Source organism: Cydia splendana, chromosome 1, assembly GCF_910591565.1.
Source record: "Cydia splendana chromosome 1, ilCydSple1.2, whole genome shotgun sequence".
In the NCBI taxonomy this organism is placed as follows: domain Eukaryota; kingdom Metazoa; phylum Arthropoda; class Insecta; order Lepidoptera; family Tortricidae; genus Cydia; species Cydia splendana.
Genome location: NC_085960.1, coordinates 17,845,740 through 17,872,563, shown reverse-complemented (window position 1 = coordinate 17,872,563; position 26,824 = coordinate 17,845,740). Strand labels below are relative to the sequence as shown.

At 35.9% G+C, this 26,824-nt stretch overlaps 1 protein-coding gene across 10 annotated transcripts in view; it reads left to right on the top strand.

Annotated features, from left to right (window-relative positions):
• LOC134794578 (muscle-specific protein 300 kDa) overlaps nucleotides 1–26,824 on the top strand; it is a 202,018-nt gene that overhangs the window by 69,764 nt on the left and 105,430 nt on the right. For all 10 annotated transcript variants that reach the window (XM_063766393.1, XM_063766437.1, XM_063766410.1 and 7 more), the window contains 3 exons: nucleotides 20,884–20,945; nucleotides 23,710–23,805; nucleotides 24,125–24,301. In XM_063766393.1, coding sequence (XP_063622463.1) covers nucleotides 20,884–20,945; nucleotides 23,710–23,805; nucleotides 24,125–24,301 — 335 coding nt within the window. The remainder of the gene's footprint in view (nucleotides 1–20,883; nucleotides 20,946–23,709; nucleotides 23,806–24,124; nucleotides 24,302–26,824) is intronic.

The following is a 26,824-nucleotide window of genomic DNA, read 5'->3' as shown; positions in this document are numbered from 1 at the left end:
TCGTTTAAGCCATGCCTGCCTGCTAGTCTGCCTTGTGGTTTTATATCAGTAGACGTGACTAAAACTCAAACTAAATTCCAATAACATTACGAATACCTACCTAGTACCTATAGTATATACTTACTACAAGTAAACAGAATATACATCATTTACCTACTCGTATATTTATATATCCTTAATGTAATATTATAAATTCTTAAAGGATGCCTCAAAATTTTAAATGACATCATTTCCAGTCATGCTTTTGTACTTAGATATTTAATTTTGAGTACTAAAGAATAAAATAGTTGATGACAATATAAAGATAAGTAATGTTTTCGTATTGTGATTTTTGCAGTTTGTAAGATATGGCCAGATTAGACTTTTATCAGATTTGGATTTATTAAACATATGTTTCACGGAAATTAAACATTGATAACTTTTTGTAGTTTCTGTACTTTTACCAGTCGTGTTGTCCTCAGTACCTTTGGGGATATTATGAGATATGTATATGATACTCCCTCTAAATAATACATGCATATAACGTAATAGTCATAATTTTTGTGAAATAACTTAGGCATCCAACCTGATTATCCAATCTCACTTACGGGGTTGTGCCTGTGGTGGAACAGGCAACAGCTCTGACACATTCTTTCTTGCATAACGCTAGCGCCAACTTAGATGGATCAAGGATACTAAATACGAGTACCTAGGTTTATACATCTCGTAAACATGTTAGAAAAAATGTGTGGAAGCTTCTATTTACATTTTCCTTATCACAAAATACTAATGTACAAATATTATCATTGCATTTTCACACCAATCGTAATGCCCTGTTTATAGCACACGTTCTTTTACGATGCGCTGCATAAATTTGCCTCGTGACGGGCATACTCATGATGTCACTGCCCAGACAGGGCTTAATTGTTTAATTCAACTCTTACTCATGCTACAATATCATATCCAAAGTTCGCGCCAACGGTTGCCAAAAGAGTTACTCAGAAATAAGTCCTACTAAAAATATACATTATTTACCTTATTTTTTGGCCAATGGCTTAGTAATGAATACTGGTGGATAAAATACACGAAGAAGATAAACATAAAAGGTTTATTCCCAGCGTAAGTATACATATTGTCTAATGTTATTTCCTATCGTTGCCCGACATTTTGTAAGAGAAAAGCAAATATACTGTATTTATTATTAAAACAAAGAAAAACATTCAATACTCAAGTATTGCTATGTCACGAGCTGTTAAATAAGATACAGAATTGCGCCCAAATAGTATTTATTCCTATTAGTGCCTTTTAAGTGTGACTTACTTAGGTACTTCAAATTCTTCACACCTTGCTACCCAAACACATTAGATAGATCCGTAATACTTATTATCTTCATGAATCTGTTCAACTTAGAGCAGTAGGTATTTAGTCGTAGACAATGCCAATTGTTCGGCTAGACTGCTTCCGCGCCACAGGTGATACTTGACGTTACTCGTAAGATAGGACAGCCTTGCGTTTTATTTTGTAAACTTTAGTGTTACTCGCCTGTGAAATTTGTTGAAATACGTAAATACCTGTGGCGAAGCATCGATAGAACTCAATTTGCACCGGCTGGTCTGATTTGACATAATTAATACATATTTTTGCAGCAGAGTAGGTTTACCAATTTTCAACCGTATCGTACTGCCGGCACTGAAAATATTCGCACAACTCATTTAATAAACAAAATTTCAAAATACAAGATATTGAGCACCTACCTAGTTAAATAGATAATGAATTCTAGTTACGGAAATTAAATCCCTAATTTTATGCACCATAGAACCAAAGTTATTTTACATGTAATTTCCGTCAAAGCTCCATGAAATTAGTCACAGTAGCCGTACGAATAGTATCTGGTAATGATAACCACGAAAGTTCATGGCTGGCCCACGCATTCAAGTATGGTTATAGGCTGATAATGGGATGCATTGTTGTTTTGTTTGCAATAAAACACATATTATGTCGTCTGAATCCACTCATACGCGAGAAATTTATATGGCTATTAACAACATACAATTATACTTTACGCGTCCATATTGTCAATTAAATATTCTCTAAAAGTTAATAGGTATGTGTTTTGAATATGTAATTGTAACTTCTACGATCCTTGCGAACCATTATTATTTTTGATAATTACTTATTAATTATAATAATCGTAGTTTGTCACAAATGATGCAGCATTTGAGACTAAAAAGTGCCAAGGAAAAAAACAAGAAGCAAGTGAAACAGCGTAGTAAGTAGGTGGAATTTGAAAAGTAGTTGATCAGATAAATGGACTGAGTAAGTCCATTCTCAGTGCAAATAAAAGTGTATTAGAAATCACGGTAGGATTTTCCCTACCCTTATATGGATATTTGCCACCGGTAAAAACTTAGAAGTCACACGTTGACAAGATTCTTGGACATTGTGAGACCGTGATGAGAGTAAAAAATCTTATCTGTTGACTGTTTTAAAAGCTGCTCATACCTTACCCTAGAAAGATTGTAGGGTACCTATTGCACTGAGCCTCCATAAAATGTTAAAATAGCTAATCGATAGCGTTAAGTAATGAAACAGACAATTAGTATGTACATATGATAGGCGTGAATAATGAGATGATGTCACCGGTTATCAACGGGTCGAGATTTTAGTGTTATCGTACGGATATACTTAACTTATTTTTCCACTTCAATATTACATTTAACTGTCTGTATTCAAGTTTTTATGAGTAAACCAGACCCGTAGTTTTCACATTATAATTTTGTAAAACGTTAGTTGAAAACGATTTTGTTGCAAACAAATGCGACAAATTTCAAAATTTAAATAGTGGGGTCCCTTTGTTTCCCATAAAGTTTTAAGTCATAATGTATTATTTGTCATATTATCGTTAGTCATAAAACTGAAACCGTTAACTTTTCAGGATTGTCGTAAGGTTATTCTACCGATAGGTTAGGTTAGGTTTGTTTTATGGCAATCCTGAAAAGTTACGCGTTTCTGAGAAAAAACAATTATGACTAACGAAAATTCGGACAAACAATACAATATGACTAAAAACTATTTGGGAAACAACAGAGACCCTTAAATAGTATACATACAATACAAGATCAGCAAATGCAAGATCAGAAGGTAAATATACTGACTGATCCACATGATATTCTGAGAAATTGTAAAGATACTAAAGACCTTGAATGCGAATTACAAATTAGCACCATCTTGCTATTTAGTCTGCAAACACTTAAATTGGTTATTGTTATTACTCTGCTAATACTGCATACGTACCTATGTGTACTTATTATAATATATGTAGAGACTTCAGTTTTTTTTGCATAATTCGACATTAAGAAATCCATAAAATCTGCACAATGTTACAATATTAGGTACGCTCTAGTAAAAAATATTACCAAAAAATTATCAATTTTAATAAAAAAAATAAAAAATAAAAAATAAGCATTTAAACATCTTAACAATCAGGTACTTGCCGGTGCCGAGTATTATTTCATGTCTCGCCAGTGATTGAATTTAACTTGAAAGATAAACGGATTATGTACATATGTGCAATTATACAGATGGTATGTATTTTAGCTTCAGTAAAATTGTCTACGGTTTCCTTAGCCTAAAAGGAAATAATACCTGCCGCAAACAACCGCACCAAAAATACCGGACTCCGTCGATACCTACTTTTATTGCGTTTTGCATTCTTGGACGACGCGCCTCGGACGCTCGGTGGCTGCATTAAGGTCAAATGTGTTTTCGCAAAAGTCTACTTAGATATATTCAATTTAAAGTTCAATATTTATCAACGCTATTATTATTGCAATGCTTATGCGTTTGATGTTGTCGTTTATAGATGAGACAAACATAACGAAATGTTATTTTGGCTAATTTATTAGTTTGCTTAAAGAAAATATGTAGATCGTGCTACAAACAAATACGAGTAATAAGTAGGCACGTGACTTCATTATTTTATGACTTTTTAAAGTGACGTTAAATTTTCTCTACTTAGGCCGATAATTTTTCTGTGATATGCCCGGTAAAATTCTCTGCGCAATGTAATATTAGCATTCTAATCTTCCTGGTAATTTTTACTCATGGAAACATTGGAAAAGATTTCCAGGAGGATATTTCCATTGGCACGTGGCCATTCTGTGCACTAATTATAACAGTTTTTTGCCAAGTCATTTACTTACTATATAATACTTTACAAAATAGCTTGCCATTATTTTCTGGTTTTCATCAGCAGGTTACACTTCCCCAAGGTCGATTTTCGAGAGCAAGTATACACGAATTACTCAAAATTCCTAAATCACATTATGTGTGCCTAAAATATCTGAAGAGTCCCGTTTATATCCTTTAAAATTTTTTTTTGCTATTCAGTCCAGCTGTCGAGAATCCGCGGAACATAATCTATATCTACATAAAAACAGCATAAAAAAAACAAAATTAGAATCTTCCTTCTTCTTACTGAATCGGTTATTAATAATCATTATTACGGCCGTATTGGAACAATGAGATACGTCAAATACTGGATATTGAAACGATATGGATAGAATATGTCAGTGTCAAACAAGTGTCAAACTGGCGTTTCTTCAAACAAAAATGTCACTTTTGACACTGACATATCCAATCCATATCGTTTCAATATCTAGTATTTGACGTATCTCATTGTTCGAATACGGCTGTTATTCATTACCTATCTATCGTGTCGTAGCCGTAGTCGTATACCTATGCACAGTATGCCTATTTACATAACACCCAGCTTTTGGATGAGGTCAAATAATGACTAATAATTATGCAAATTTTATTAGTCTCGTATAGTAGTTTAGTTCCCTACAAATTCCATTTCGTTATTTATTCTATCTCACCCTATTATAAAGCATATAATTTATGGATAGGATATTTACATAAGTATTTATTTCTAAGATACGAAAATTTTAATCAGATTAAAGGAGCTATTAAATTTAGTTCTTTTTTCTGTGAAAAATTTGAGATTCAGGTACTTTGTACTTAAACACGGGAAAATAAGTTTTAAAGTATGATATAATTTACATAGGTACATCATCAAAATTCCTATTAGTATACATATGTATGTTAGTCTGTAAGGTATTTGTAATATGGGCCTTGTTGCCTCAATTTAATTTCTAAATAAATAAAATTTAATCACTGAGTGCTAAACTTCAGTTTACTTTTAAGTCGTTAAACCGGTCTAATATTGATCAAATTAGATGCCGAAGTTTGATTTATGACTTTTACGAGTTGCTAAAAGTAAGAGGAGTTCGGCTAATAAAGGCCAACTAGATGGGCAAGGATAAATAATCAGTAAATAGGTATATAAACAGTTTATTTAAAACGTTAATTCAAAATTTCATTATGATACTCGATACTGAGAAACTAAATGAATCCATAATACTCGTATTCTTGTAGTATTAATATTTTGTAACGTGACGCGACGACGGCTACTATTAAAATAAGGCATTTCGAAAATTCTATTGCTAAGAAGGTACATACCAACATACAGCACGTGCAGTACCTAATTAAGTTTCCTTTCTAGAGGCCTAACAATAGTTTGCGCCATCACAGCTTTGTATAAGGCTCTGAATGACAATGATCTATTTTACTAATTTTAAACACAATGTGCCGTATCTAATACATAGTATTTACATCGTAGTTATCGTTAGTATAGTTACTAAATAATTTATCTTTTTCAAATATGGATGGCTTACCTAATAAGTACGGCAGCTAATAATTCTACGAGTCAAGCTTTGTAATATTAGTATATATTAGGACGTATCGGAATGATATCGAAAAAGTATACGACGTAAGTACCTACCTACTGATATTTATATTTGACTTAAAAAAACCGGTCTAAGCTAAAATACTTTTTAAGTTAGCAAATAGCTTTTAAAGATCTGCAAAGTTTAAACCTGTAGCCCAATTTTTTGCAAGAAAGGTGTGGTCGGTGACGATTTTTACTGGTCCCTAGCGCCACGAGCTGCCGAACCGGCCCGTTGGTTGCGCAACCGATGAGATCACCCAACCGCCGTCCAGCCTGCATCTAACTAACATTTACAAAACATTCTCTCTCGTCCCGGTTCTAACGTGAACCCACGATTCTTTACAATTTAACGTAACAGGAGGTTCTGTCATGCTGGTCTAAATGCAGTGATTTGCTAGTATGCCAGCTTTGTAAATAACGGCACAGAGCGAGACGAGGCGAAATGCAGTGCATACGTGTTGTGACTATAATCCGCGATACATCGGAGTCGAACTAAAAATAGCAAAACGGAGATAAAGTTTACCTACTACAATAACAAAACACTTTGGTTAACGAGTTAAAATCGTGCGTGCTGCTTACTAATATAATTATATCGTCATAACTTTGAAAAAAACTTGTATCTTGTTCTGTCAATTAAAAGAAAATGTGGTACCTATGGATGGGATGCATAATTGCATATAGAGTTACTGCCTTTCAACTTTGAGTACCTACCTTGTAGTGTGAGATACGAGATTTTTTCAAAGTAGTGCCGATCCAAAAATCAAAGTGCAACACGATAGGTACCTAATAAACATCGTAGACCGCGACGAACACGCAAAATGCTAAACTTATTGCCTACAACCGGAACTATAAACTAATCTCCCACGTTCGTACTTACAAAAAATATTCATTTAGTTGCACTACGTCCAAAATGAACACAAACGAATAATTATTTTGTAATGACTGAGTAAGGTTTAAAATACAAGAGCTTTATTATCGTGTTTCGTTGAAATAACGCGAACAAAATGTTGTAGCAATGGTCGAACGGCGGCGGCGCCGGCGTGGCAGTATGAAGCTATGAAGGCCATGGTCATTATGCAAGTTTAACCATGCTCAATGGCCATATCGTCAAAACAAATAATGTTATTTTAACATTCCTTTGTGCACTAAATAAGAAACGTAAATGAATAATGTCAGGAATTAATTAGATAATATGGATTAAATATATATTGAGAAATTAACTCCAGCGGCAGCGTCTTGAACTTTCAGGATCTAAAAATATATATATACGTATAAACATGTAGTTTTGTTGTATTCTGCTATAATTTAAACTTTTCTTTTATTTTCAGGTAAACAATCCAGCATCACTTACACACTTCCGAGTTCAGGATAAGAATCCTGCTTGATCAAATGGTTGGTAGAGAACGCTTTGGCATCAACACCGCCTTTAAAAAAAAAAATAATTTGAATCCAATCAATTAATGATAAAATTGTTCGATAGATGTTTTTGTAGATAGATCTCATAACTTTATTGGCTTCGAGACTTACAGTTGTTTACGTATTACGTTATTTAAAGCCATCAAAGGTTTTAAAAAAATGTTAATCTAGTAAAAGGCATTAGAATTATATTCTGTAGTAAAAAAGTATTGTTAATGTAAGCGGCAGCGTATCATATCAATATCAAAACCGTAACTGATTTTAAAATCTGAATACCACTCCAGGAATATCAGCATCGCCATCAAAGGCACACAGGCTGAGTAAGGCTGTATTTTATCGTAACCTAAGCTGTCAGCTAACCACGCAATCTAGATGCCCTCTAACCATGGCCATAAATGGTATAAATACTTACTTACACAATACCTACAGAAACAAGTTCTCGATAAGTTTAAAATAGAGATGATACAAGAGCCGTCATTAAAGCGTTGACGCTCGTTTTATCAAAAATTATATATTAACCGGGAGGTATTTATATTTATAATATAACGTCACCTCGTAATCTACAAACACTTTACTTGTAATAAATAAGATGGTATATTTTATGTATTATGGCAATGTAAACGGAGTAGGATACCTATGGTTTAAATAGAAGTCAAATAACCAAGTAGAACTTTATATTTCGATCCTTGTTAAGTTATACTAGTAGTTCGCTCCGAACTGACAACTCGCGGTTCGCCAAAAATATCAATTGAATGCAGTGCTACTTAGTCGTCAAAGTATCGAAAACCGCGTGCGTTTTATTGCAAGATCTGTGGAGCCCTAATTGATAAATTTAAGTCACCATTAAAATAAACTGTATCTATGGTAAGCCGTAATCTTTCTTGTCAAATGTCAAATACTAATATTATGTTTTTTTTTTTTCGTTTTTATCTTGCTAATTATTATAAAATCTTAAATTAAAAAACAATACTATAAATGTGTAAACCGAGCACTTTCATTTGGTACCAAACTCGACCATACTTTCTTGCAATTAAAATGACCAGAATAGCAAGACCCCTCACAAATAGCTTTTTAGCATTTTAAGCTCTTCTAGCTTAATAACCTCTTGTTCGAGCCTGCTCAAAATTTAATGACTAAAATATAAGGCCCTCAACTATACGTTCACCCAATTTCATTTCAATTAGAACAAATTTACTTAAGTTATTGTGTATCAAACTATCCTCTGATAGTTCAGCTTAAAAACATCGAAATGCCAGGACGTGCCCCTAGCCAGCCGTGTGTTCCAAGTTGAATGTAAGAACTTCATTTCGCTTCGCTCGCTCGTTCGATAAGAACTTCGCTTCGCTCGCTCGTTCGATTAGTGGTAGATTATTGGCATAATCGTTATTTAGCCGCCCCTACTCGTAGATCTATCCACTTATACCAAATCTAATGAATTTGGTAGGTATTGGTACGTCAGAACTGCCAGCCTTTAAAATAAGCAAGATTGCATATCGCCTAGTGCTTTGTATCAATTTAAACTTAAATCTACCGACAAACAAACATGACATGTTCAACCTACTTCACAGAATTACCATACAATATGACATGTTCTTGCGTGTACACTTCAGTTGTACACCCCTATAGGTACCAGATACTGGGGCTTACTGGGTCAGTCCGACGTTCTGGCACAATTTATCGATGTTGCCTTTTATCGGTTTATAAAATCTTCGCTTAGATACATATTTGAGATAGTCGTCTATTTATGTATCATTTGTATTTTATTTTGAACTCCTAAAAAAGTAAAAATGGAACTGACCAATAAGGTAAACGTACTGGTGCTCGACGCGGACCCAATACATGTCATCTTGAAACTTAAGCCTGTGCCAGACGGTAGACAACCACAGTTTCTGCAACGTGACCTTGGTAGAAGCGAGGCAGAAGCGCGGCTGTCTACATGGTTTACAACAAGCCCAAATTTGTATGGTTGGCAGAGCACGCCTGTCTACCAAGGGCGTTTAAAGGTCATGCAGAATTAGTTTTCAACCACTTGCTACATGGTTTAAAACCACTGTTTTTCTACCAAGGTCACGTTGCAGAAACTGTGGTTGTCAACCGTCTGGCGCATGCTTAAGTCATTGTCAATAGAGGTGACAGTAAGGTGTCATCTATTGGGCATTAGCATGTCGAGCACTAGTACGTTTACCTTATGGCTTTATTCAACTATGAACATTGAATTTAACTTATGATTTATGAAAGTTCTTTCAGATGGTTAATTAAGCTCAATTACATTAACGCTAATTAATCACTCACAGAAGAAATATTACATAAATTTCAGTAGCATGTTTTATGAAGATATTTTATATAATTTTATGTAACATGAATAACATGACATGACATGCAAGAATACTGAAAATACAATATATCCCTCTTATATATTCCGATAATCGTATATTATGTATTATGTGTACTAAGTAGGTATACCTAGGTATACGATGCGGAAAATGGACTGGAGAGTCCAAATGGTATGTCAAAGTCGTATTCATAACAAGGATCAAAACTTTAACAATTTGTTTAATTAGAATTAGCCTTACGGTGTGCATTGCAACCTAATCCAGATTAAATTCAAATCAGTTATCGCCATATTTAAATTCTCTCTGTCCAGTTCGAGCCGTTCGTATGACTAACAGCGTGTACGCACGCAAGCGTCGATCTTGCTAATCTATTGGTCACAGCTTATCTCGACTTGTCGATCGGTTTGCTGCTGACTTATAGCTCGGTTAGTAAGTGGGCTATTGGATTAGGTACCGTAATGAAAAGCGATTGTGTGTAAAATGATATTCGGTTGTTTACTTATACAATATGGTATCAAGATAGTAGAGCAACATTACAAAGCTTGTAGATAATAATAAGTTAAGCTAACTCTCTGAAATCGTGTCAGTTTTCAGCGTCGGTCTCTGAAACTGACTCAGTTCTCATGCTCACTGACTCGTTTTATTTTATTTTATTTTATTTATTTTATTTATTTAAGGTTCACCAACGGATAATACATCTACACAATTACATAGAAACAAGGACATTTAACAATAACAGATGCTTAGCCACTTATAGGTGACCACAGCTCACACGTGTCCATATCAAAGAGAGTATACATATAAACAACTAAAATTTACTTAAATTAAGTACTTAAATTAACTTAAAGTTACTCGTTATACATGTTTGCGTAATATTTTTTTATGCATCAAGATTTGCAGTTGTTTTTGACCTTCTCAGTGTAGGTACCGCCTAGCTTTCATAATCGGCAACTGTATATAATTGGGTTAACGTACTGAACATGATCTTGTGATGTTTCTTGTAATCATCATAATTTTACAGTTTATAAATTGGGTAGTACTCGGTTTTGCGAAATCATAAAAAAAATCTCAAGCAAATCCACCTACTCGCGTCGTGATCTTCGTAACTGGTGGTCGTCATTCAGCTTCAATTTGCTTTTGAAGATTACATAGGTATTTAACTATTTAATTCTTTGTTATTGGTAGCGCCAAGTACACAACATAAAGTTTGGTGTACAGATTTTGGAGTATTGACTACGTCCTCTTGGACGTTTTCTGTTCATCTGCCCAGTTGTTTGAGATTGTGGTCTTCCTTCTGACAATAAGACCAGAAAAACCTTTAAGATCCCATGGGGCAGATAGAAGACAGTATATGTATTGTCCACGCTGAGTTCTTGAAGGATGAACTGGCAAATGAGAAATGCTACTCGAGAAATTTGGAGAATCCTTGTCCAACCTCACATTCCATGTTTTACTATAAATTGGTATTACGACTATTGCGGTACTAAAACCGAACAGATTCGAGACAAAAGTTGTTTGTACTCATACTTTACAATTTTTTTGATAAACCAGCTTCCATCAAACTCTCCATATCTTCATCTTTAACGTTGTAAAATGCCTTTACGCCACCTGATTGGTCCTGGGGCACTGATTGGACGGAGTAAAAAAAACGACAAATAGAGTACCTATTTCAGGGCCGACTGTATTTATAAACAGATGAGACAATGAGAGGTTAATGGCCATTAGATTAGATTATTATTAGATTACACAGGAGTTCGCACCGCGCCGCCGTCGTGACCGCACGTATACTTCGTGCCATGCCACGAAGTCGTGTGTGTCACGCATACCATCTTGGCAAGACACAGGCTCCTGCAACTACAAAGCACCATCGACGCAGCGGACTCACGTCCCATCCCGATGGCGCCTACAACTATAGACACCATTGCCGTAGCGGGCCACACCACCCGCACGACTATGGACTCTACTACTCTACAGCTACAGACACCAGCATCGCCGTTCGGACAAGATGCGCCGCTCGCCCATGACCTCTACACCTCTAGCACCTCAGCCGTAGCGGGCCACACCACCCGCACGACTACAACTTCAGACACCATCGCCGTAGCGGACCCAACCGCCCGCACGACCTTGGACGACCACCACAGCTCCATCTCCTGCAGCACCAGCGCGTCTGCTAGCAACATGGACGCACAGAAACCCACCTTACAACAGAAGCACTGTCATCCATAAAATGATGACGTTTGACCTCCCCACGAGGTGGGGAGCGACCCGAAACAGCCGTCACAGCCGGAAGGCGGGCGCGGCCGCGCATACCTCCTTCGAGGTATCGCATGATATACCACCGGTTAATGGCCCTTTAGGGCAAGACCTCACGGTTGTTAAAATAACAAAAACTGCGCCGCAAAAAGCAGGCGGTATAAATCCCGAGGCAAGCTCTATAAAGTGCTTCTTGAAATAAAAACAGAAGGTATAATTAATTTACATATGTCAACATACTGTCAATAGATTATCCAGTCAATTTGTCATTGTCAAACTACGAACAATTAGGGTCGGGCTTATTGGACATTTATAGAAAGAAAGATCTGCAATAAAAATTATAACATATTTATATTTTTTATAAGTAAGAAAAAATCATCCATTTCACTATTTCATTTAATGATCAAGTTACGAGCATAGAATCGCCACTTCTTTACTTAGACATATATTTTTCCTAGTCACATTTAGAGTAGGTACCTAGGTAACGGAATAGCGACGGGACGTAGGTACCTATTAAGTAGCTAACACACTATCGCACCGCACCAAGGTCATTGTGGGACGCACCCATAAGTAAGAGGGAGAAAGCGATATCTCTTTCTCCCTCTTACTTATGGGTGCGTCCCACAATGACCTTAGTGCGGTGCGATAGTGTGTTAGCTACTTAACAATAATTGTTCGAAACTTCGTTAAAATTGCAAGTGACTCATTTAAAAGGTTAGGTACAAAAGCACCCAAGGCAACATGTGAACAAGTAGGTAAATGAAATAAAAAAACGCGATATCGTCCAAAGTCACCTTCAAAAAATCCATCGACGGTGTTTATCTACAGATTGTTTTACCTCAACAAAACTGCCGGAACATGAAATAAACACACGATTAAGCCCCTGCTACACGGCAGCCGACAAGCCCCCAAACCGCGTGGCCTTGGTCTGTCCCGGACCGTGTAGACAGTTGTTACCAACAAAATTTCGTTTGACCTCCGGACGCCCTTGGCATGCGAGCGCGCGCCAGCGACCGCGGTCTGAGCGGTCGGTCCGGAACCGTGTAGCCGCCCGACGCCGACCGCACTAGGCCATTTCGCTTGAAGGACGCGCCGTGTGCGCTCGTGTGGTTAATAGCCATGCCATGGGTACTCAGTAGCATTTCTAATAATTCATCAAATACTTTCCTCTTCATTCTCAGAAAGTTATGTATGTCCCCGTAGCGTAGTCCAGCGAATTCATTAAGTTGAAATGACTCAACAAATACCGTTTTTTGAGCAAGCGTTTCATTCATATACCCTTTTCTTTTTTTACAAACTTTTTATTAACTTGCAATATACCTAATGTAAGTATGTAAACATGTTTTTACGGGTCAAATTTTCAAGTCAAATTAGACCCACTTTCTAGTTTCCGATGGAGCTGAAAATTTGCATACATATATAAGTCGGGTGACAATGCATTATTATGGTACCATAGAGCTGATCTGATGATGGAGACAGGAGGTGGCCATAGGAACCCTGTGATAGAACAACGCGACCTAATTGTGTTTGGGGTTTTTAGAATTGTCTCGACGAGTATTAGATGCCTCTGGAAAGAAAAGTACAGTCAGCAATAAAAGCTTGTACCAAATATGATTTTTTTGCCAAAAACTTATTTTTTTGTCATTGCACTAGTATGAGTAGGTAGGTTAATATGAAATTTGGCGCCCCGGCCAATAAGTTTTGCCGCCCCAGAAGTGAAGGAAGAAAAACAAAATGCAATCCGCCAGGGGTGGCATACGCCGCCCTTAGGGCCATACGCCACTGAGTAGGTACTAATGCCACGCCAACTTTCTGAAAGGTTAGGGGCCATTTTGTGCGCTTGCAATACGTGTTGTCCGTCCGCGAGTTCTGAACACACTGTGGTTTGCCACCGTCTAGCCAGACAACTCAGACGGACCCACACACCAAGGACAGACCAAGGTCAGACGGTTAGTAGGCTTGTCGGCTGCCGTGTAGCAGGGGCTTTAGTCTTAGTCGCATCAGTTCCGGAGGCTACTAGAAAGAGATGAACGTTGCAAAAAGCTTGTGTTGTCACGTATGCCGGTAACACAAGTGCTCTGCGATATAACGGCCAAGGACGCATTAGATCATCTTGCGGTCAGCCTGCAGTACACAGAAGCGAAACAGTGTTATACCTAAGTATATTAAAAATGCCCTATAGACGGGAAGTTTCGCAAATTTATCGATATTTTTAACCAAACGTTTTGTCAGATAACTAATTAGATGCGATCTAAATCTAATTCGTACTATTTAATTAAAAAATTAAACCTTAAAAAATGGTAACATGAGCGAAGTATTTTCAAAGTTTTAAAGAATATTTTGAACATAAAACACTAAAAATACGGCACTAAATTAAGGCACCCTAAGTAATTGACTAAATATGTGTAGGACGATGTAATTACATAATACAAACTAGGACTACTATATCTCCCCTTATTACTTAGTGTTGCATAGCTTACTCGTACTGTCAGCCTTTCTGTTTACTGTGAACTTGTTCTTGTTTACCGTAGAATTTAGATCATTGTGTTATTTAGTTTACCTCGCTACGCTTGAGATAAGTGAAGAATTCAAAAAAACATGTCGGATAAGGAAACTGCTCATGCATAATTTAACTTAATTTTATCTTCAATATTTTTCTTTGTCTCTTAACTTTTACAAACTTACTTATACTTTGTACATTTGTATGTATATCAAATGTGTACCTGCAATTGTTGCAATAAATCGTACCCCAACTCGCCAATAGATATATCGGAGCACACGGGTTGTATTTTAAAATAACACTTGCCTTGCGCAGACTGTGCTACCAAAATCGATGCCGAGTTAGCTTGGTCTGACTCTACAAAAACCTATAAGTATCTCACAACATTATCTTTAAGGCGTTTGCTTATGTTTAGATAATTTGAGCATAATTTATAGAATATATATTTTTGCTTGTGCAGTTTCACTGTATACTGTGTATCAGTGTTGGCCGAAAGTTAATCCAAATTGAAAATGCTGGCCATTAACCATTATAAATTGAACCGTAATCTGTAATCGTACGTTACGGTTTAAGGTTCAATTTATAATGGTTAATGGCCAACATTTTCAATTCGCATTAACTTTCGGCCAACACAGTGTGTATACCCATGTATTCAACGTTTTGTTTCAATTTTAATATGAAGGAAATTATCTTTTACTACATTTACACTTTTAAATTCCCTTGTTTTATATCAGTAGACACCACAAATAAAGAAACATGATGTGATGTGTGTTGTTTACTTGTGCCAACCTGTACGGCTACCACCAGTTTTGACATTGACATAACGCTCACGTTTACGTAACTTACTTTCTATGCATCTCGCTCGTACTCGCATATGCGAGCAATAGTGCAAGCGAGATGTACAGAAAGTAAATTACGTAGACGTGAGCGTTATGTCAATGTTAAAACTGATGGTAGAGGCTCTTGACACAAATCGTCCGTAACGTCAGTGTCGCGTTACGAGCTGTTAAAAATTAGGGTGACGGCTTACGGTGACCTTTGTCGGAATAGGGTTTCAATGCCAGAAGGCTGTATCTTAGTGTTCCTGTATTTCAGAGTTGAAAACCTGAAACTTCGAACTTGATACATATTATTTATTTGTTCCACGTAATGGTGATAAAACGCTATCCTTGACAAGAACATTAAGGCTGAAAATTGTTACTATTTCTTACCAATTGTAGGAATTATTCCATTGTCGAAGCCGGATTGAATTAAACTTTCGATCTAAATTAGGTTAATTCCCATAAAGAGTCGCGTAATTTGCTTTGTATGGGTGTTGTCGATTTTCAAAACGCTATCAAGCCATCAACATCCTGGTCTAAATTGCCCAATATAAGAAAACCCCTCAGCTTCTAAAAATATTGTCGCACAAAAGCTCACCCGTTTCTAGACATGAGGGTTACACGCCTAAGCAGCGTGGACCTCTAAATTCCTTTCCTGATCCTCTGACCCCAGTTCATCATCAATTTGTTGACATTCACCCAGTGAGCAAAGATCTCTGAAGTGTCAACTGGGATGTGGGGCAATAGGTCACTCATGTCTGGTGGTGTTGACAATGGCTGACATTGGCGCCTGCGCCGTCAATGGGTGACGTCACCGCGCCCATTGCCAATACATCGCAGTTAAAAATGTCGGTCAAGTGCGACCGTTAACTGATTTTTAATTAGGTTTTCTTTCTAACAATTGCAAAGCGAGAAGTTTTTAAACATTTAAAAAGCTTTAAAGCGTTTGACATTTGTCTTATTTATTTTGATTTTATAAAGGTATTTTTATGGTTATAACGCGCCACAGCGTCAACTGAATATACATGCTAAATAAATCATACAATAATTAAAGTTATTAACGTTTATGATTTAACATTTTAATATTAAAGCAGATATTCATTCTTGTACATACTGTATAGCAGCCCTACAGTTCAGAATCTTGTATAAACTCAATCCGGAACAAAGGATGTGACCGACATTTTGAGCTGTGATTTTCTTTCTTCTAAATGTTAATAATCCCGTACCTAGTTTTTTTTAAATAATGTGGTAATTCGCATAATCCCTATACCGAAACACACCTAAAATCGATAACGTAATACCTACATGGACATGGAGCCCTTAAGTATTATTCCAAATGATTTGGCTCAAGCATTGCGAGTTTGTGGTTTCGTGGTTACTCGCTAAGTTCGTCAATCAATATCCATGAATATGTCAATGAAAGTAAACAATATAGTAAGTATACACATCTACATCATGGTTGATTGAGTGAGGCATGTTTAATTGTTCATACGAGTACACCACATATTGTAGGTGTCCATCTAAACTTATAACAATAATGGCCGTGGATACGTTGGCACGAGACACAAAAAGTTAGAACGCCAGTGTGGCACCCCATTAAAATTTGTCTAGACATCAGACACATAAAAGAAAATTTACCGTGTCACTCATAAATTCGAGGAAAAAATCAAAACGGAATTAATAGATAAGTAAATCCCTTGCCTTGGAAAAGGAGTTATATATTGCGAACATTTAGGAACTTTCTATATTTAGTTTAGTTTTCTAAAACTTTGCCAAGTGGCACCACCCACAAAGCATTAATGATCCCGAAAAAATGAGACAATCCATTTTGAAATCGGTTACCTACATATTGGTAAGTTTTCACATTTAATTTCGCTAGGATATAGGATAGTTGTTGATTTGTCTAAGGTGGGATGTGGTTTAATACAATGTTTCGTTTACGATGTCGTCCTACGCAATCTGCTTATTAAGGATACTTGTTAGTGTCGCACCAATTATAGCGAGTGTCGCCACGGGTTAATTCAATACGGCTGCAATTGGAAGGGCCGAATATATGTATACAATGTGTATACATATTATGTATAACGAAACGCATGGAGCCAACATAGTCATGTGTACCTAGCTACTCCCTATACATATATGTAAGTACGTAAATCTTTATCAATGTATATTCATGTACGTACCTTTACCAAGAAATATGTCTAGTATTACTTTCGATGCTAAAAATTGTAATAATAAGATAATACCTAGAGGAAGTAGAGGTTTGCGTGAAAAACGGGTACTCGCTATATTTTCTTTGTACATATTACAAAACCTAGTTTCTAGTGACTCTTAATTCCTTCCACCTTAAACTTGGTGTCTAAATTTATCGTGTGAAATGCTGGTCATATAAATATTAAAACGAAAGTTGTCGTGCCTCTGGGCAATACATATTATAGTTCTACTTGTGTGTATTTATCAGTTATTACACATATCAGTTATCCACAAGAGAGACGTGAACCTAATTTATGTGTATGACCCGACATGAGGATTCAACATAGACGGAAGCATTAGTACAAAAACCAAATCAGCCACCAAGAAACAGTTCATACTACCGATCATACCTATGTGCTAATATATGCTACGCTAAAACAACGCTTTTATCGCTCTTACAAACTGCTGTTTAAAACCATGAGTCAGAATTATACCACAAATGCCAATCATACCGGTCGTTTGTACCTCACAGTCTCAGAATAGACGAAAATCTAATGAAAGTGAAAATTCTAGGAAAACTTAAACGATTCTTGCTAAACTGCTCGCGATGTACCCAGTATGGAAATTAACTGCAATTTTGATTACTCGTGAATTAAAATTTAATTGCAAATCAGTTTTAACTTAGAAAGCAGGCTTTAGCGTAATTTACAATTGGATTTCCTAGAAAACACTTTCATGAAGTCAATGCTATGCACGTAGCGCAGTACTCTATCTATAGTTCGTTTTTTAGCATTAGAAGAAGACTACGCGAACTTGACGAGTCTTTAATTGAATAACGCTTTTTGAAAATTCAAATATCAGTAACTTTTATTTATGAAAGCAAAAGAATGTAAATCGTATATGATTCATAATTGTTGCATATTTAACGTGACTTATTTTTCAATAAAAAGACACGTCAAGATTGTTTACCTTTTTTCTAATGCTAAAAAAACTAACTATAATTAACTAGTCATTTCATTCTTCAGTTCAAAAGCTATTATGTATTTAAAACATTATTGTTATAATTAATAGCCCTTGTTTAGACAAAACTATTATATGTATATGCTGGATAAAAATAGAAAGACCGCATGTGTAAAATAAGATAGAGCTAAAATGAACATCCGATATGTTTAACTGTTGATAAATCAACTCTAATGTAATACTTAGTTCATTTTCATATTATGTCTTTTTCTTGGATTTATGACTAGGCAACGCATTAGGCTTCCGAATATTTTTAAAGACTCCAACAATATAATTTTTTTCTTCAGTTCGTCTGAAATGATATTAACGCGAAGGCTCTCAACAACGGCCCGTAATTCGTCATTGTTTATTTCTTTACGAGTGTATAATGCCAGCCTGTCAACTTTAATGGCAAAGGAAAATTATGACTGGTTGTTAAACTTATATTCATGGAGCATATACATGTATGTGCGTTCCGTTTCTAAGACCACTATCTATACATACATATACGCAGTATATCTAAGGACTGAGATGGAACCCCTGTTTGATAATGATAAATGATAATAGTAGAGACCAAGGCCTAGGTATAATATTTCTAACTTTGTAGAAACACAGAAACAGGACTGCATAGCGGCAAACCGAATCACTGTGCTAAATATAAGTACGAGTACATTACATGAGGTAGATACAATCAACCATTATTAGAATCCTGTTATTAAAACCTGGAGAACGAAAAGGCTATCAAATATTAAACAAATCTGTATTATCATCCACAATATAGCGAGACTTCATGTGAACAAAGTTAGCCTCCGGTAATGGGGTAACTTCATTGTGTTATCTATCTCGCACGCGATGCTATTGAGGGGATGTTGAAAAGTCGCCTCAAGTATGAATAGGGCTGTCAATTCAACTGTGTACCTACCTGTAATAATACGTATCTTGCACACTATGTGGGCGAAAATATATATTAAATACCGCGCTATTTTGCCATCTTATTTAAGGTTGTGCACTACAATTATTTTGAAATAATTGACTCTACAAACTAGATTCTGTTTAATGTTTTTATGCGCTTTTTTGTGCAATATATTTGCATATTATCCAATTAACATGAAAATGATGAAAATACTTATTTTTGTTTAGTAAATACTTATTATTCATGCTTCCATCTGCATTCCATGGCGTTAGTAAAGATTTGCTTATTTTATTTACTCTAGGTATCTTTAGCTCTCGTTTGTGGACAAAATGAAAATACAACAGCAAATGAAAGTATTGTCGATCAATCGTACAACCCTAAAGTTGCCAAAGATCGGCCGTTGCCGCCGTTGGCCGGTGCCACGCTGTGCCAGCTGCGTGTTCAGGAGTTGCGAGCGGATGCGTGACTTCAGGATTCCTGAAGGAATGATGGCATCAGAAAATATAAGTATTGATCCTTTAAAAAAATGGGCGTCGGTTAACAAACTTCTCAAAAATTGCTCTGAAATGCCTTAATTCAGGAATCCAGCAGCCGTGGGCATGCTTTAGGGACTTCGATCATCATTAGTTGTATCATATGAATTCATGCCTCTTTTATGATAAACCTCTTACCTATGCCCTTTCTTGAGCAAATTCTGCGGAAACTATTCGTAGGATTGGAAATATTTACCTGACAGTCTAGTATGAGTTATGTTCTCGCGTGCTTGTCCATACCTACTTGAAGACGCGCAAGATGTATGGAGTCGCGCGCGAGAGCGCATCTCATGCTAGCAGGTTTGATATAAATGAATTAAACTTCCCTTAATAAACGAAATCTAATTATAGTTGGAGTCTATGAACTCATGGACTAGAAATAGACGTGATATTTGGCAGATGTCTGTTATGGGTAAGTGGAGTTGGTGCAGTGAACTTGGCAGAACTATTTGGCAATGGAGAAAGTGAATCATCGATACAAATAATCGTATGATTACGTGGACTTCAACAAACATTCGATATTAGATCATAGCTGACTATAGTAACATTCCGACTACATATGTAGATAGTTAATACGAGTAGGCCTATAGAAATTCCAGTATAATCGGAGAAACGGATTATAGTAAATAACCACAACACTTTCTGAATTGTCAAAACGATTTGTCAGTTTGTAATTATTATGAGAAATACAACGAGTGACGTTTGCACAGTTATACAATTAATCTATATATTTTTTAGGGGTTTTTACTGATTTTAGAATCATTAAAAGCGTTGAAACATGCTAACACTTTTTGTAAAATATTCATTGATTTGACAACTGCTGTAAATCAGATTAATTTTCCTAAAGAGAACTAGCCAGGAACTAGCCTACTACGCGTCAGCGCGTTTCTAATCATGGGATCCGCGTTCCCATTTATTCATTAAAGATTTTCCAATCAACTCTTAGGTAATAGACTAGCATTTTATACGCGCTTATAAGCTCGTTTTTGGAAGCGCGTGCAGGCACATATACCTAGACCAAATATAGCTAAATAATAATATAGCGCGCGTGTAAGCTCGTAACGCCGAAACGACCGTACACGTGCTGAAAAAAACGATAGGTCATCTAAGTTTGATTTGAAATAAATTAAACAACGTATGATTTTTTTGTTTCAGATGAACAGGAAAGAGTACAGAAGAAGACATTCGTTAATTGGATCAATTCACATTTGTCGAAGGTAAGGCTAAGGGTAAAGTCATTATAGTGGGTCAAGCAAATCTTGTCAGTAGCAATGTAAAGCAAACTAAAGTAGGGCAACACTCAAAGAGCAGTATTGCGCTAACAAAAGCATCAATGTACATCGAACCAAAACATTTTTTTCCGCGCCCCCTACGTACGTCAATTAAAATTGTCACTCGTAGTTTATTTTTGAAATTGTTATTAATATGGACGGACAATTTAAAAGCGGTATAAAAACGATATTAATAGAAATGATTAATAAAATTAAAGATACTATAACGATATTAATAGAAATGATTAATAAAATTAAAGATCTCAGATAAAATTAGAAGCCAACTATGCCGTTAAACAAGAATCTATGAATAAAATCATTGCTTCCGCAGGTAGATGTCCTCCTACTGGATTTTAATATTTTATTAGATTTGTCAGTTGGCACTGTAGGTATTGTAGGCACCTTAGCTTTGCTTAAGGTCATGCACAATCTTATTTAATATATTTATTGGTATTTAATGGTGTCAGCAGAAATATATCTTGAAATAGCAACGATTCAGAATGTAAACAAACAAGATGATGGCTGTCATTCACGATCCACATTCCACAGATAAAACACAGATGACACGCGGTTTTCGAATTATTCGAACACAGTGTTGCTAACCCGCGATTTTTCAAATTTGCCGCCGTTTGCTAGATTTGATGGACCCACTATAACTGGCCAATAAAATTCTGTATGTGCTTGCGCTTTACACTAGCGTACTTGTATGTACCTAAGTATGAAACGTACATACATAAGAAAGAAAAAAGTTCTGTAGTGTCAATATGACGTGTACATCATATTTTTATAAAATTTTGACATTCAATGATGACATATCCACTTTGTTATTGGTTTTGGTTTGGATTACGTAGACTTACCTTAGTCCGACTCTACCTACTAAACTTAGTTATTTTCAACTGTTTAATTGGACACTTAAGTATAATATTACATATGTACTGAATTTGTATTATTGCAAATAGGCCAGGGGACAAATTGTCTAGGCGTATTTTATTTAAAATCTAAAATAGGATTCCATAAATCATTATCATCCCAGTTTAACTTGATGTTATTACGTGATCAGTAAAATGTTTATGCCTCAAGGGTGGTCCTATATAAATTTAATCGGGATCAGTCTCCGGTTGCCATAAGTTTAGTTCAATATTTATTGTTTTAATGTTGGTTGGAACAACACAATAACACATTAGACTGACGAAGCAAAATCATAAAGTTGGACAGTAATCTTAAGCTTTTAGAAACATATAGGTACATATATATAATACACAGTGTAGCTAGTAGTTCCAACGCTGATTCCACGTAAATATAAATTGGACGTGTGAGTTATTTAATTGTCCATCAATTACATGTCATGTCATAACGGCACATTTTATTTATTCCCTTCTGTGGTTCGATCGTTAGTGTACCTACAATGCTGATGAATTTTTATTAAGCAACATTAGGCTGCACGTGATATTGATCCAAATGAAATACAGTAGAGTCCGGTTATAACGACGCCCAAGGGACCGCTGATATTACGTCGTACTAACCGGACGTCGTACAAAACGAACTGCCAATTTTAATATATTTTTTAATCAAAATAATGAAATAATTTTGTATTTATTAATACTTATGCGACAATCAAAGAAAAAAAACATTTCTATTAAAATATTTATTTACGTTAGTATTAAGACACCTTGTCTTAAATGGAGAGACTTGTGTGTTTAGAAGAAGCCACTTTTAAAGGTACGCGTGCTCACTCGTCATCCGCAAATTACTCGAATCCCGTAGAATAAAAAGTCGTAATTCTTGGGGAACTAGTCAAACTGACGTTTTTTTATTACGTAGTTCCTATGGCCACCTTCTGTGTCCATCATCAGATCAGCTGGAAGGTACCAAAATATTGCATTGTCACCCAACTTACATAATTATGTATGTGAAGTTTAAGCTCAATTGAATAATGGGAATTGTTTTATTTAGTTTGCAAGATTACGAAAAGTCACATGACTAATATTTCATCCTGCTCCGTATAGGCAAAAGGGGAAGGGAAGTTCGGTGCGCGGGACGGAGTAAGCTTCTTACCAACAATTTATTTGTAAAAACTACGTCGCTCGTCGTTGTAACCGGACTTGACGGACGGATTTTGAGTCAATTTCCGTCGTTAAAAGCAAGCGGTCGTTATAAGCGGAGTCGTAATAAGCGGTTGTGCTTTCATAGTAGCTTGTACTAAAACCAAACAAGTGCCTATACTTACGTCGCTATAAGCGGTTGGTTGTTATATGCGAAGTCGTACTAACCGGACTCTACTGTAGTTAGAAGGGTGTTGCTACAGTCTGCATCAAAAGGAGCATGTCAGACTATACGTCAAAAGTATCTACTAATATCCACTCTAATATCTATCTAAAGTATCTATCATTATCTGATAGTTTTATAGAGGGCGTGACGTCCGCGTTTTTACTATTACCCTGTAATCAATATTCTTATAACACACTTTCACTAGCTTGCATTACTATATTGTAGTTTTTAGACCATTTCTGCATTTAATTAAAATAATAATACCATAAAATTGGCAGTATATTCTCGATCTTTACGCATTTTATTGAGGTAGCCGCCATACTAGGCAAAAGCATTTCGAAAGCGACATTCTCGTGGAATACAAAATTATACTTTTTTAGATTGATTTTCGATTTTTTTTTGTATGACCTTAATTTGTAATGTATTTTTTTTAATTTCCCAGCGCATACCGCCACTGCGCATAGACGATTTGATACATGATCTGCGCGATGGCACCAAACTATTGGCGCTGCTCGAAGTGCTGTCGGGGGAGAAACTGGTAAGTACCCTTACAATTGTGATTAGTTATATAATAAATGTATTTTACAGTACATATGGTCCTATTTTCTCGCACTAGTGCGTAAAATAGCACTTTTCGTGAGTATGTCAAAAGTTTAAAGGGCCATATGTACTGTAAAACGTTGTACGATACAAGTGCGGAAAAGAGGAAATTCGAAACGAGTGGCGATAAATTAAAACACGACCGAAGGGAGTGTTTTAAATCGACACGAGTTGCGAATTACCTATTCGCACGTAAATAACTATTATTGTATAAAGATATAGGGACCTACTAGGCTAACGCGCATATTTTTTTTCAGCCAATGGAACGCGGTCGCGTCCTCCGCCGCCCGCACTTTTTGTCCAATGCCAACACTGCGTTGAGGTTCCTCGCGGGAAAACGAATCAAGCTTGTGAACATCAACGCAGCGGACCTCGTGGACGGCCGACCTGCCGTCGTTCTTGGTCTAATATGGACCATCATCCTCTACTTCCAGGTGAGCGTGGGATTTTCAATAGCTCTAGCGAAGTACAAAACAGGGTACAAAAGATTTCGTTGTATGCCTTCTTAATTAATTTATCAGGTTGACAATCCAAAGAAATCTCACCGTAACAATAGAACGTATTTGCAGAGCACATTATTAAAATTTGCAATGTGTGACAACATTAGACCATTAGCACGTATACACACAAACTAATATCTACAATCAATTAATCAGATGGTTTCACAGAACACACACTAAGTACCTACACTTGTGTTAATGTTAAACATATTGTAATGAAATGGGAAAATTATAGGCAACATTTCATCTATCATAACCAGTGATCGTACATTTTCCAGCATTTTTGGTGCAACAGAGTGGTGTTAACGGAATTGGTATAGATAATTTCAACTGAAATGGTAAATTAAGGTTAATATTAACGTAATTAACGCTAATTAATCATTAGGGTTGAAATTATTTATACCAATTCCGTTAACACCACTCCGCTGCACCAAATCGATTCGCGTGGTGTTAACGGAATTGGTATAGATAATTTCAACTGAAATGGTAAATTAAGGTTAATATCAACGTAATAAACGCTAATTAATCATTAGGGTTGAAATTATTTATACCAATTCCGTTATAACAACACTTCGTGCACCAAAAATGCTGGAAAATGTACGATCCCTGATCATAACGTTTTAAATCGCCCAGTCCCAGTGCAGTAAACACAAAACAGCTGCTATTATTTTGTATTTGCGTTTAGGGTTCTCTAATTTTCCTATACCCATATACTTTTAATATATTTTTAATAGGGGCACTTTATACGTTACATAAAGCAATTATATTTTGCAAATGTATGTACAGTCAGTGCCCTCACTTAAGTGGGTACGTCACCGTACTGGCTGTATAGAAAACGGGATGCTTATGTTAGGGCACCGACTGTACCTACAAGTGAACACAATAATGGGCCATTTGAAATTTGAATTTATAGTTAATTCGATACCTGCTAATACCTACCCGTAAATCATGCATGTAAATATATATTTCAAAATTGACGAAAATTAAGTAAGTAGGTATGTAATAATATCGTCGGGTGACAAGCAAAAGTCACTAACTAACATCATTGAAATTATTGGTCAATAAACCGTGTTACAAGTGTAATAAAGTGCATTGTTACTTTAATTTTTTGATAGTACTTAGTGAGTTTTGCTTGTCACCCGACGATATACATATACAATATGTTGTGCCCAACATTCCGTGAGGCCCTTTGTGCAAAGACCGCGACAGTGTCCCTACAGGGCATGAATAAACCCTTTATTCAAAAAACCGGAAGTATAAATACCCTTACCGGTTTATATGGCTTGTGAAATGCAAACAGTCATTGTAAAATATTTGCTTCACTTCTAACTGTATACTTGCATCGCTGTGTTCCTATATTGAATGTTGTATTGACATATTCTCATTTTAATTGGCTTGAATGTATTTTGTTTGCGCAAGCTTCACTCAGTATATTGGACCCACAGGATAGAGGACCAAAGGTGGGTATGCATTGCTTGTAGCATAGCATAGTTAGAAGGTAGATTTAGCAACAGAACCCAGAAAGCGTAGGTATTGATTATAGTATGTACTTATTCAAAATGTTTTGTTTACTTCGATGTGTATCTATGGGATAGGTAGCTTTTTATATGTTTAAGAATTTTCTCACAGGGTTTCAAATAACAAGATTAGCTTTGCTATTGAATCTTCCTAAAATATAAGCCTTCTTTATTTATATGGTAATTCGATATTATAATAATATCATACATATCAATACGTATTCGTTTTGTGCACTGATTGGAACTGTAACACTTCGCTGGCTGACCCTGCTTTAACCTGCTGTACACTATCAGTACCCATACTGACAATACTTATTACAAGTTATTACAATTTTGTAATAGAGTCCGGTATTTGGCGGTCCATGTAAATTTTTAAAATTATAACTTTATTATTGATTTCCAATTTAGCTAGGTACTTACGTTAACTGCGCATTGAATCGCGTATTTTATATTGTATTAGGCTATCTGTTTTAATAGCAATACTAATAATATATTAAAAAGAACTCTAAGGTAGCCAAAACCATATAAAAACTGAATAGGTTACTATTACAACATAATAAACTACCCAATTACACATTTAGGCTTAGCCATTATCGCAGTGACCGCTTTAAAAATAACAACGCACAGTATGTGACAGTTTTCATGACAGTGTCTAGTTTCTTTTACGGCTGGTTAAAGACAAGGTACTTAGGATACAATCGCTTTTGAATTTAGTCGATCATAGTGAAGTTTGTATTAGTTGAGATGGTGACTGTCGTTCGTATCGCAAGAAGATTTTTATTTTAAATTACATTGGATAATTAGTAATTATATTGTGACTACTGATAAATACGTATATTATTTGTTAAATACTGAACTGTGTAGGTAGCTGAAGGCTAAAATAATAGTGTTAGTGTTAGCCAGAGGTCGGCGAAGGTGAGCTATTTACCTTATAATTTGA